This window comes from Vicia villosa, unplaced genomic scaffold (assembly GCF_029867415.1).
Source record: "Vicia villosa cultivar HV-30 ecotype Madison, WI unplaced genomic scaffold, Vvil1.0 ctg.000673F_1_1, whole genome shotgun sequence".
Lineage (NCBI taxonomy): Eukaryota > Viridiplantae > Streptophyta > Magnoliopsida > Fabales > Fabaceae > Vicia > Vicia villosa.
Window position 1 is genome coordinate 358,601 of NW_026705299.1, and position 13,103 is coordinate 371,703.

General features: G+C 39.7%; 1 protein-coding gene across 1 annotated transcript; it reads left to right on the forward strand.

The window, feature by feature from the left end:
- Positions 1-1,298, forward strand: LOC131630360 (uncharacterized). Its single transcript, XM_058901148.1, has 2 exons — positions 1-1,083; positions 1,242-1,298. The coding sequence occupies exons 1-2, from the start codon at positions 1-3 to the stop codon at positions 1,296-1,298; spliced, it is 1,140 nt and encodes a 379-aa protein (XP_058757131.1).
- Positions 1,299-13,103: the final 11,805 nt, after the last annotated feature.

The window sequence follows — 13,103 nt, forward strand, 5'->3', positions numbered from 1 at the left end:
ATGGCCGGGAGAATGCTTAAGTGGTCCCATGAGCTATCCGAATTCGACATACAATACGAAAGCAGGAAGGCACTGAAAGCTCAGGCACTGACAGATTTCATAGCCGAGATGACCTCAATCACTAACTCCCCGGCCCCCGCCGAGAATAAGTGGACCATCTACGTAGATGGCGCCTCAAGCAGCTCGGGAAGCGGGGCAGGCATTATCCTAGAAAACGACGAGGGGCTTATCATCGAAGTATCCTTAGTTTTGTCTTTCACCATGTCGAACAATCAGGCCGAATACGAAGCCTTCCTAGCAGGCCTTCGACTCGCCGAAGATATCGGTGCTCGGGAGGTTAAGATCTACACCGACTCCCAACTCGTCGCGTCCCAAATCAGCGACGATTACCAAGCCAAAAGCGACGTGCTCGCCGAGTATCTCACGCTCGTCAAAGATAAGATGAAAAGATTCGCAAAGGCAGAAGTCGAGCATATCCCCCGAGAGCACAACTCCCGAGCCGACGTTTTATCCAAACTCGCGAGCACGAGAAAGAAAGGCGGAAACAAGTCGGTGATCCAAGAAATCCTACCAAGGCCGAGTATAGACAAGGACGCACAACCCCTACCAGTGCTCGCCATAGGCGACGACCACTGTTGGATGACCCCGGTATACAACTTCCTCACGAAAGACGAACTTCCGACCGACGCGAAAGAAGCTTCAGCGATCAAAAGACGAGTCTGCTCGTACACTATCGTCGAGAACAAACTATACCGGCGAGGCTTCTCCATTCCTCTCCTCAAATGTGTCGACACCTTGCAAGCACTCGAGATACTACAAGAGCTCCACGAGGGGATCAGCGGCCAACACCTCGGAGGCCGATCATTGGCGAGAAAATCCCTCAGGGCAGGGTATTACTGGCCGACCATGCAGCAAGATGCCAAGGAACACGTCCAAAAATGCGATAAATATCAGCGTCACACCGACATGCACTTAGCTCCCTCTAACGAGCTTAAATCCCTATCATCACCTTGGCCCTTCTCCACTTGGGGAATGGATCTCCTCGGACCATTCCCAGTCGGGTCATACCAAAACAAATATCTGGTGGTCGCCGTGGACTACTTCACTAAATGGATAGAAGCCGAAGCGCTCGCCAAGATCACGTCCCAAAACGTACTCCGTTTTTATAAGCGGAACATACTCGCTCGGTTCGGGGTACCACAGGCGATAATAACCGACAATGACACCCAATTCACTGATAGGAAGTTCCAAGAGTTTGTAGCCAAGCTCGGCACAAAACAACACTTCACCTCGGTTGAACATCCCCAAACAAACGGGCAGGCCGAAGCGGCCAACCGGGTCATCCTCCGAGGACTGAAAAGGAGGCTCGGCGAGGCCAAGAAGGCTTGGGTCGAGGAACTACACAGTGTACTTTGGGCATATAGGACAACGCCCCATTCAATCACGGGCGAACCCCCATTTAGGTTAACCTACGGCACCGAAGCCGTGATACCCGTGGAAATCCGAGAACCTTCTCGTCGGACCGAGTCTCCTCTCGAGGAAGAACTCAACAACGAAGCTATGAGGGAAGAACTTGACATGGTCGAAGAGATCCGAGCAGGGTCTTCCCTCCGAGAAGCAAAATTAAAGCAACAGATAGCTTTGCGCCATAACGCCAAAGTTATTAAACGCGAGTTCGAAGTCGGCGCCCTAGTGCTCCGCAGAAACATGAAAGACTCGCGCGAGGGCAAACTCGCCCCGAATTGGGAAGGCCCATACCGAGTTTACGATAAGACCGAGAATGGCGCCTATTACCTCGAGAACCTTCTCAGTGAAAAACTTTCTCGACCCTGGAATGCTGAAAAACTCAGACGCTATTACAGTTAGACATAAGCTAACACCCCCGGCCATCTTTCCCGAACGCGAGGAAAGACCGGGCATGGACTCGCGTCATGGTACGAACCCGAGCACTCCACGACAGCGACAGCCGGAACTCCCTACCGAGGAATAGAACCGGCTACACGGCAGATTCTACACCTAGACCCACCGTGGCAATACCTGCATGGCAGAACCCCAGCTCGCGATGGGACCGTTCACGCTGCGAGCACTTGGCCCCGACCGCGGTCTCGTGCCCGTCAATAAGCGCACACCTGCTCTGCGCGCCCCGGTCGTACCCCACACGCCCGGGAAACTAACCTCGGCCGAGCACAGTCCAGAAACATTCCTAAGTATTGGAATACCCCCCGGAATACAAGCATAACCCGGGCTCAAAAACATGCAACAATTAAACATTCTAAAACACGCAAAGACAAAAACATAAAATGCGAAATAGTATTAGCATTAAGAACCGACCAAACTGGCCGACGATATCCAAATATTACAAATATGACGGGCGCGCAGGCCCCAAAAAATTATTCGGGCATAGCCCAACAAACGAAACTTTGGCACGCAGGCCACAAAACATGTCTTGGCACGCATGCCAGAAAATAAGGAAAGAGGCCGATCAAACATCGCCGTCGTCTTCCTCGGCCCTGTGATCTTCGCCACCCTGGACATCCTGTTCATCGTCCCAATCCTCGAACTTCGGGTTCGACTCGATCCGTCCGTTCACGACCTTGCTATACGGACTAATCCCCCTCGTCACCAAGCGCGGATTGAGGACCCTCAGTTGATCCACGGCTGTAACACCCTGAATTTAATTAAATTGGTTAATTAAATTATTGAAGGATTTAAATATTTGATTTAGTCGAATTTGGATTGTCGGTGTTATTTAAGGGCGTATTTGGAATTATATAAATCGAAGTCGGATAGTCAGAAAATAATATTAAGAATAATATTATTTATAAGTCGAAATTATTATATTGGAGGAATTATTATTATAAGTGATATAATTGATTATTTGAGTTATATCTCTTATTGGGCTTAAATTGATTTTGGAGGATATTAAATAAAGAGAGGATTTAAACACTAAGCCCAATTGGTTTTATATTAGGGTTTTAGAGATTTTGGAAAGAGAGAGTTGTCATAATGAAGAAACAAGAATAGAGGAGAAAGAGGCAAGACTATGGAGAAGAAGAAGAAGCTTGAAGATTTTCATCCATGGTGTCAAGTAAAGATGCAATTAGAGACCCATTGAGTTGCTTCCATTGATAAGGTAAGGGTGGGGTTCTCTTCCTATAATGGGGCTTATGAGCAATTGCATGTTGGGGATTAGGGATTTAGGTTATTGCATTTGCTTATGTTAATTGTTGTCCCATTCTTGCTGGTAGTTAATAAGGAATTATTATTTAAGTGATTATTCTAAAACAAATTGGGTATGACCGTTGTTTTTCTCTGCGTATAATACACAAACTTGTGGATTCAATGAAACGTGAGTCTGGTATTTTGGCTTGGTTCACATTTGACAACTATAAACAAAATGAAGAAAAAGTGTACTAGTTCATAATGTCATATGTTATTAATGGTTAGATTGTGATGAGAGAAAATGTATTGAACATAAGTTAAGAAGCCATAGATTTGTTGTGTCACTTATGACGATGTGTTAGCACTAGAATTTATTAAAGTAACATGTACTGAAAATATGATGTTAATCAATTACCTGTGTAGTCTAGTCTCCAATGCTTAGGATTGGGCGCCCCTTATCTTCTTCTTGTCTATCTCTCGTTTGCATTTTGGTCTGTAGGTGACATGAAAATTTAATGCATAAGATTTCTCTATATATAAATAAACTATGTATATTAAGGAAATTGGTAAGGCATGCTAATATATATAATGAATGATGATGATAATTATACCTGTTACTTTATGACTTATATAATAAAAATGAAGTATGAGTAGAAAATGAAAGAATAATAAGATTTTGGAGATGAAACAGTAGTAATAGTAAAAGCAGTCCCGTTTGACCGAAATAGCCGAATTAAGCGGTATATTTAGTTGTTTAGAATTTGATGAAAATTGACTTGGTAGCTAAGTTAAATTAGTAGATTAACGTGGTAACGTTATTTTGTTGAAAATTGTGATATTTTACGAATCGACTGAAATTGTGTTTGGTTTAAATATTCTTTATAAATAAATTATAATAGTTTAATAGAATTGTCAATAGAGTTGTTAGAGTTGTCAATAGAGTTGTTAGAGTCGACAATAAGTTGTCAGAGTTGTTTTGAATTATTAAGAGTCATATTTTTATTTGTTTTGAGTAATTCTGACATGTTTAGAGTTGTCAGTGTATAACGTCGGTGTTTGTTTTTTTATTGGAACTTTAACAATTCATATCTTTTGAACCGTAACTCCGTTTGAGTCTCCGTTCGAGGCGTTAGAAAGCTAGTGTGATATTCTTTTCAATAAAAATGGTTTTGAGCAATAGAATGCTAGAAATTGGAAATGGAGTAGAAATTGAAGTGAATTAAATTAATATAGTTTGATATTAATTGGTTAAGTTAATAGTTAAATTAATTGCAATGAGTTTAATTGATTGGAATATACTTGAAGTTGGATCAATTATTCGGTTTGTCGGTAAATTACAGCATTTTGAGGATTCGTCCGTAATTGTGTTTTGGCTTGAATATGTATGTTGAGAAATATACATTATTATGTCAATGATGTTGTTTTGATATTGATTCTCTGTGGGTAGTTGGATAGCATTAATTTTAATGATTAATTGCTTGATTTTAAATGTGTATGTCCATATATAATTGGCAAAATGAGAATTAACATGAGATAGTATGGTTACTAGTGTTAATTGGATTTTGTGAATCGTAATTGATTAATTGACCTTTTATATGTGAATGATATGTATGTGTTGTGAATGTTGTGTACAATTGGTGGATAATTCATCGAGTTGAATTATTGTGATATGCTAAATATTAAGATGGTAGAGATGATCTTAATTGCATATGTTTGATTAACATTGTACATACATTCATATCATGGATGCCTTGAAACAAAGGTGGTTTGCTTTGAAACATAAGCGAGGCTTAGATTCTAAAGTGAATCGGAAGCGGTAAACTATATGTTTACATTTGGTGGCTTTGATCTTGTCCGGATCTGAAGCGTGGCTAGATTCTATATGAATCGGAAGCGGTGGAACTTTGGGTCCATATTGGGTACCACATGCATAGAGTCACATGTCTTGCATTGAGTCACATTGAGGTTAAGTGATGTTTGAATATATGCATTTATGTGATTGTCATGTGTACATGAGATGTGACAATTGAAATTGGTGATGTTTTGATATATAATTGGTTAAACGTGTGAATATGTGATAATGATGGATTGTGTATATATTTGGGATAATAGTATTGAATCTTTTGAGTATAATACTATTGAATTTTGTGCTTACTTGAATATATAAAATTTATTGGATGATACTATTTACATAATTATGACTTGTTGTGCGATGAAAAGTATGAGAGATTAATGAACTGTGGAAGTATGATGTGTATGGTAACTGTTGATACTTGCGATGTAATGATTTTATATGCCTGAATCCTAATATACAATTTATCATGCGCCCACTTATATGATTTGATATCTCACCCTTTTCTCTTGTTTCGCCGTTGCCTTTATATTGGTAACGTGCAGGTATTCAAGTATGAAGATTTAGTTGCCGTTACTCGAGTCGGTTGTCGCTCTGATACGTAGCACTCTGGGGGGGAACGATTTATGTCATTCATGATGTTGTTGTTTAATTGTGTTATCTTGGTTGAACAAAATGATAAGTTAACTGAAGATATTCTATTGAATACTTGTTTAAGTGATTCCGCTGTGTTTTAATAAAATAAGTTATTCTGTTTCAAAGGTGCTATGTATCCGCTTTATGCGACGAGTTCATTTGTTTTGTTTTGATCATGTGACGCCTCATTTGTTTATTGAGAAATTTTAAAAACTCTGATTTATATATATTTTCCGGGTAGAAATGGGGTGTTACAACGGCAGCCTTGAATCCAACCCCTAGGGTAGCGACGCAGTCAACCTCCAGCTCCCTCACCTTACCCAGAAGCTGAGAGCGAGTCTCCAAGGCTTTCTCGTCTTCATCCTCCTCGGCAGCAGGGAGGTGAGATTTTTCCAGGTCACCAACCCGCTCCCGCAGCCTATTCTCCTCGGCCTCTAAGGTCCTGATGCTGTCCTGCGCCTTGCAAAGGTCTTCGACGAGACCGTTTTGGATCTCGTACTTGTGTTTGTAATTCTCAAACTCATGCTCCAGCTTTTCATACTTGAGCAGCAAGGCGTCGTAGTCCTTCTGGGGACAGACCCTCTGAGCATTAAGGGCCATAGCTAGAGCGGCCACCCTCATCATCCCCTCGATGTCCTCGGCCAAGTCGTTCCCCCGGGACACCCTGTCCCGCTTGAAGATATGCCTCACTTCCTCGCGCTCGAGCAGAAGATTTTTCCTCGAGAAAAGTCCCCGATGCAAGGTACAAGGAGGCAGCACTATGTCGTCGGAAGGGTTGTCTTTGATGAGAGGACAAACCTCAGGGGGCCCCTCAGTCCTTTGTCTCTTCTCGGCCGGAGAACCTCCCGACGTCGTCCCAACCGAGGAAGGAGAACCACCATCAGGAGCAGCCGCAGCAGCCGCTTTGATCTCCTCGACCCGAGTCCTCTTCACAGTCACCTTGGCAGCCGCTTTGTTCTTCGCCCTCATCTTCACGACCTTGTCGTGCAAATCAGCCATTTGTCCTGCAAAACAGAATAAGTTAGCAACGAAGGAGTATAATTCAGGCAAAAGAAATAATTTCCTCACCAAGTAAAATCATCGCATCCCCGTAACCCTCGCACTCGAGGATAGCCTTGGTGTTGATGTATCGAGGCTCAAGCATAGGACCCCCATCCTCTTCGACTATAGGGTCCCCGTTGTGCAACGTGCATACCGCCGACCTAAACCCATCTACAAAGGTGACGAGCCTTTGATACCCCGTCGTATCGCGCTCGTTTAGATCCTCGTCCCGGAAAATGTAGGCGTCAGTCCCATTCTCGAAATGGTCGTATTGCCACTCCAACGGGAACCGAGCAGAAGGGCCCACCTTTTTCACCCCGTCCTGGTAATATTCACGGATCTCAAACAAATGATCCTCGGCCCCAGGAGTGAGAGGCTTGACCATAAAGTATCGGCCCTTAAAATGCTTGATAGAGTCTTGGTAAATGGAGAACAGCTTCTTCGGCTGCTTAAAGGACACCCAACTCCACTTGCCATCCGGGTCGCGCAACCTCTGAAGATGAAACACTCTGAAAAAGAGGGGCAGAGTCGCCTCGACCTCCAAGAAGCCGCACACGATTTCGAAAGCCCTCAGAAATGCGAAAGCGTTGGGATGAAGCTGGGACGGGCATAAACGTAGCCACCTGAAAACGCTCCGTTGCATATGCGTAAAGGGAAGCCTTAACCCGACCTCCTTGAAGAAAAATTCGTACATAGCAAATCGAGGACCAGGGAAAGCCGAGCAGATCCTCCGGTGAGATTTAGGTACAAACGCACCCCAGGAAGGTTCCACATTCAGCCCAAGGTCTTCGAGGACGTTAAAGGCCTCCTTGGGATGCGTCGTAAAATGCGAGGCGATTGTTCTCGGAGCAACGACCACCCATTCCTCGAGCTCCCTCGGGGAAGTCTCAACAACTGGAACTTCCTCATCCTGGGAGCAGCCAATTGCTTCGTCCCCGTCAGATATGTCGAAGACGACGTCATTCTTGTTTTCGTCAGCCATTTACCTGAAAAGCAGAGGAAACAGTGAATTCGACTTATCAAATCCACCCTTCCACCGCAGGTCAAGTGAAAGGGCAAGGAGAGCAGGCGAGTAAGGACTCCCACCTACATCCAACATCCACGACGCACTCTCCCGAGTCTATCGGATCCGGCCAACTAAAATCAAACTACCTAAGGAAAACGCACTCGCACGGTACAGTGATCACCCTCGATAATGGCCGGCGAACGTATCCAAATCCCCGACAAATTCATACCCTGATCGGCTCATGCAACTGTCCTCACCCGTCACACTTAAACTCTCCCCGCCAAATTCATACACTGGTCGGCTCACTCAACTGTTCTCGCTCGTCATACTCAAGCCTCACTCGGCAAACACATGCAAAAAGACACTCCGTTTCCTAAACCCACTCGGCGCACTCATAAATCTCGCTCTCCGCGCTCATAGCTAGATCATAAATCTTAAATAAACACAAAGGAGAAGACGAGGAACTTACTTGAGAAAGCGGAGGAGAGAAGCACGCGATGGAGAGCAGAGTCCGTGAGCGAGTCTTGGGAGGTTTTAAAATGCTAACAAGTGAGTGATTTTCTCACTCCTTATATAGGGATAGGAGGCCAAAGGGTGTCATGAAAGCATGGGAAGCCTAAAAGGCGTAATCATTGCCTACACCCTAAAGGCGGCTCCCAGCATAAGAAAGCGCAAAGGAAGTCATAAAGTGCGTTGAGAAGTCCAAAGGGTGCAATCAATGCCTGAATCAAAAAACGGTGCTGCAATGATTACACTCCCAACAGTCGCCACCTGTTAGGTAAACTCTGACGAGACAAACCAAACGTGTCAATTAAAAACCAAGTGGAGCAGCCACCTCCTCGACCAGGCTATGCGGCCTCGAACCGATCCTCTCTTTGGCCCGTACGTCTCTCTGCAGGAACTCCGCTCCCCGCGAGCCGAAGACTCAACATCCGAGAAGACCCTAGTTGGCTACGAACGCTCGTCCGTACACGTGCTCGGCCAGCCCCATGGGTAAAGTCATCACTCCCATAGGACTAACGACTTGGGGGCTCCTGTTTTGGACTGGGCCGAGCAGACCCAACTCTTCTTACTAGCCGAGCAGGCCCAATACGTTTGGGCCCATTTCCTGGATTACCGTTACGAATCAGTCAAACGTGAAGACCACGTGTAACACTTCAGCGAAGGATCCGGTCAACCTCCTCCGAATCCTACGCCATGCTCATCCAAAACGTGAGTCATCTGCTGACTCAGCCCTAGCGGAGAGTGTTCTGGCAGTTTCCTAGCACGTGGGCCTCCAACTGGATTTAGCCCAATTAGGAAACCTTGGCCCAGCGTTGGGGGCTATAAATACCCTCTTTCACTAAAGGGTCAGGTATCTATTCTTCACTTCTTAAACCCTCTCTCTGATAGCTGCTGACTTTAGCATCGGAGAACTTTGCAAGTACCCCCCCATCCTGTTCATCAAGCCAGATCCCGCTGCAGTGACGATTCTTCTGATCAGGTACGATCATATATATATATATATATATATATATATATATATATATATATATATATATATATATATATATATATATATATATATATATATATATATATATATATATATATATATATATAGGGGGCGACTCAAGTGAGAACACTTGGTTATAATGAGAAATGAGAACAATCAATTATAGCCCTTAAATTCTATTAAATGAAATTTGTGGTATAGATTATATCTTATTTAAAATAAACATGTGACTAAATGTTACACACAATCATATTTCTCAAATCTCGAAATTTATTAAAGAATCTCTTAGGAATAAATATTTCTTTCTCTAAGACTTTTATATTTAGAATTTGTTAAACATTAATCATAAAATATTTTAATAAAGCAAAATTAAATAATTTTTATAAAAAAGTTTCTCAATAATGATTTTATAAAAATTTATTCACTATAATTTGAAATTTTAAGTTTTTTTTAAAATCTAAAAAAAGGCATAGAAAAACAATTAAAATATCTAAATCAAATTTTAATAAGTATCAATTCAAACTATTTATTTTAAATTTAAATTTCAATATCGTTTTAATTTCAATTCATATAATCATCCAAAAAATTCAATTCACGTATTTCATTTTTCTTACCACATATTTGTAATGCTATGAAAGTTATATTTTACAAAAATATTAAAATAAGGAATCTTTAATATATGCTAATTTTAATACTGTTATTTATTTTTATAATATTGTATTTTAAATTTTGTAAATATGAATATTATAGAGATAATTATATCATATTTTGTTATATAATTATTTTAACAATATCACTATTTGTAATATATATTTTTTGGTTATAGGTTTTTTTAAAAACTATAAATTTTTTTAGGATCACATATCTTTGGCACAGAAAAAAACTTTTTAATTTTTTTAAAAATAAATAATTTAAATAAATACTCATTGAAATTGGATTTAAATATTTTTATCTTTTTTCTGTGAATTTTTTTTTTTTTTAATTATAGTGAAAAATTTCATAAAAATCATTATTGAAAATGAAATTATTTTGAAATTATGTAATTTTATTTCTAAATAATTTTTTATAATTTAAAAAATAAAAGTATTTAAGAAAGAAATATTTAATTTTATTTACAAGATATTTAAGAAACACTTGTATGAAAATATTAAAATATTTTCTACTCAGATGAATCATCAATCTCATAGAATATAAAATCAACAATTTATTTTTTATAAGATATAATGAAAATATATAAATGTATTACGCATTGGCGGAGTCAGAAAAATTATATATCTTGGATCGAAATCCATTGTATATATTAAATAAACAGTCATCAATTAAAAAAACATAGACTTGTAATTTTGTCCGCAAAAGTATAATTTAAAATAAAAGAGATGAAATATAAGCTTACAATAGTGTGTTAAATAAAATCACGAGGTAAATGTCCTTTCCGAGACTTCTTTGTGGTGAATGTTTGAATAATATCAATATCATCAAGTGACTTGAATATCTCCCGCTCGGTGTAACAATCTTATTGCGCAATTTAGACTTGATAATCTTCATTGCTGAAAAAGCTCTTTCAACGAATGTTGTCGATACCGATAATATCAAAGCTAACTCAATAAGTATGTAAACCAATGGAAATACCAAATATTTCTCAGTTTGAACCATCTTCATATCCAAAATTTTAACAGTTTCACCAGTGGAAAATGAAGCATTTCTTTTCACTTGAAAAACATAAGTCTCAAGTTGATCCTTATTGTTCCACGGTCATCATCAGAAAAGTCTACATGGTGAATATCAGCAAGACGAGCAAGCTTATCAACATCAAACTTGGAGAAAGAGTACTTGGGGTCAAGACATGAGACACAATCAAGGATAATGCTACTTCCTTCACTAAAGCAATGATCCGTCTCCATACATAATTTGTCAATAGCAGCATAAAAAATCTATGCACGTTAATAATGAAGATTAGTGATAGTCATCACTTCTACCCTTGAACGACTTCGAACAGGTATTTTGTCATCCATATTTGGCACCAGAATACCTTTAGCAACATAAAATTCTTAGACATTGGCGAATAAATTATCCCAACCACTTTTTCTTATTGTGGTTAACCAAACTTTGACAATATCAACTAATTCCATGGCAATCATAATATTAAGATCTTTTCTTTGCAACACATTTGAAAGCTCGTTTGTGATATCAAACACCTTTAACATTCCAACATTATCGTCGTGAAACTTTATTGTCAAATCCAGATGCAGGTAAATGGATTGATAATCTAGCCCGAGAGAAATGGACTAGGGCTTACGACAATGGGCAGTGATGAGTCCACATGACTACAAATCTTGTGGAGTCGACGAGTGGTGTTTTTAAGGGCATTAGACACCTTCTGATTACTGCCTTGGTAAGATCAACCTACTTTAGGATGACATCCCAGTTTGCAAGAAGAGGTGAGCGGTGGAGTGCAGTTTCATAATCGGGACAACTGTTCAGCGAAAGTTGCATGAAATTTATGAAAGAATAATCTTCCAAAGCCAACAACCTTCGACCGATTCAACCGCATCTTCAATGTCAAAGAAACAATTGACCACAATGAGGGCCTGCTGTGACAAGAATTTAGGGTTCTACTAGAAGAAGGGTGGTTCGACTGTGGAAAGTTTCAAGCCTTTCGCATGCCTTGCCCCCTGTCATAGCAACATGTTCATATGCGCACCAAGATGTCTTAACACTCTTATCTCCCATTTTCAAGACCGACACCTAGCTCGAATTATACAATAATGCATTTCCAGTAATCGCAAAGGAGGATTACTAGCCTGCATGTGAGGGGGAAGTAGTTTGGCATAATGAATGATGCGAAGAAAGAAAAAGGGTCAATCTAACAACACACGTATTAGAACTAATATGGACGATCATGAAAAAATGGAAGGAAAGTGTAACATATGTCGCCAAGTCGGACACAATAGAAATAATTGTCTTGTATTTGTACTATCTTTTGTGAAATCAACTAGACTTTGTTTATTCGTGAAACATATTGGTATTACAACTAAACAAACACAAACAAAGATTAAACAACAACACAAACAACAACACAAACAGCAACACAAACAACAACACTTAAACAACAACAACACAAACAACAACACAAACAACGCTTAACAACATATATGAACAACAATTAAGTACATTAAATCAACAATATTTATACGATATCACAACCATCAAAACGAGTTCGTTTGTGTTATGCATCATGATCATGACATCAATGTCGTTCTTAACTTCATCCCACCAATGTTCGGTTTTTCCCGTGATAATTGACGTCCTCGTTCTCTGCTTCTGAATTCATCGGATGCTTTTACCAGCTTCGTACTCCCCATCTAACCAGCACATCAACGACCTCTTCAAATGGTCCATAGAATGAATGTTCTAAAATTTCTTTTTAATTGGAGGTTTCACAACTGAGAAACAAACATGACCTTCTCCCTTAAAAATCGGCAAAGCTGCCATGGCAATAAAATCGAAGAGAATGTGAGAAAACATTGGAGAAAAAATATGGAAAATGAAGGGGTTTGGGAGTATATTTAAAGAAAAACTCTAACACTTATATGACTCATATGTACAAATTTTTTAATTATAAATAATATAAGATTTAATTTATATAATTAAAATATTATTTCGTTTAAAAAAAATACATTCAAATATGACGAAAAACTAAAATAAAAAAATAAATAAAAGAACTAAAAATCCATATTATAAAATATAGAGATTAAAATTTAAAAATAATAATAAAGAAATTAAAAATTTATTTAATTGTGATATTGGATCTATGAAACACAACATAAAACAAGTTGATAAAACACACCACACCACCAGACATATTCATATCGATCAAGCATTGTTTTCGTTCTGATATCCATTTCATATCA

Coding starts and splice junctions, on each gene's coding strand:
- LOC131630360 (XM_058901148.1), top strand. CDS start 1: ATGGCCGGGAGAATGCTTAAGTGGTCCCATGAGCTATCCGAATTCGAC. Junction 1,084..1,241: donor CATACCAAAACAAATATCTG/GTGGTCGCCGTG, acceptor ATTCACTGATAG/GAAGTTCCAAGAGTTTGTAG.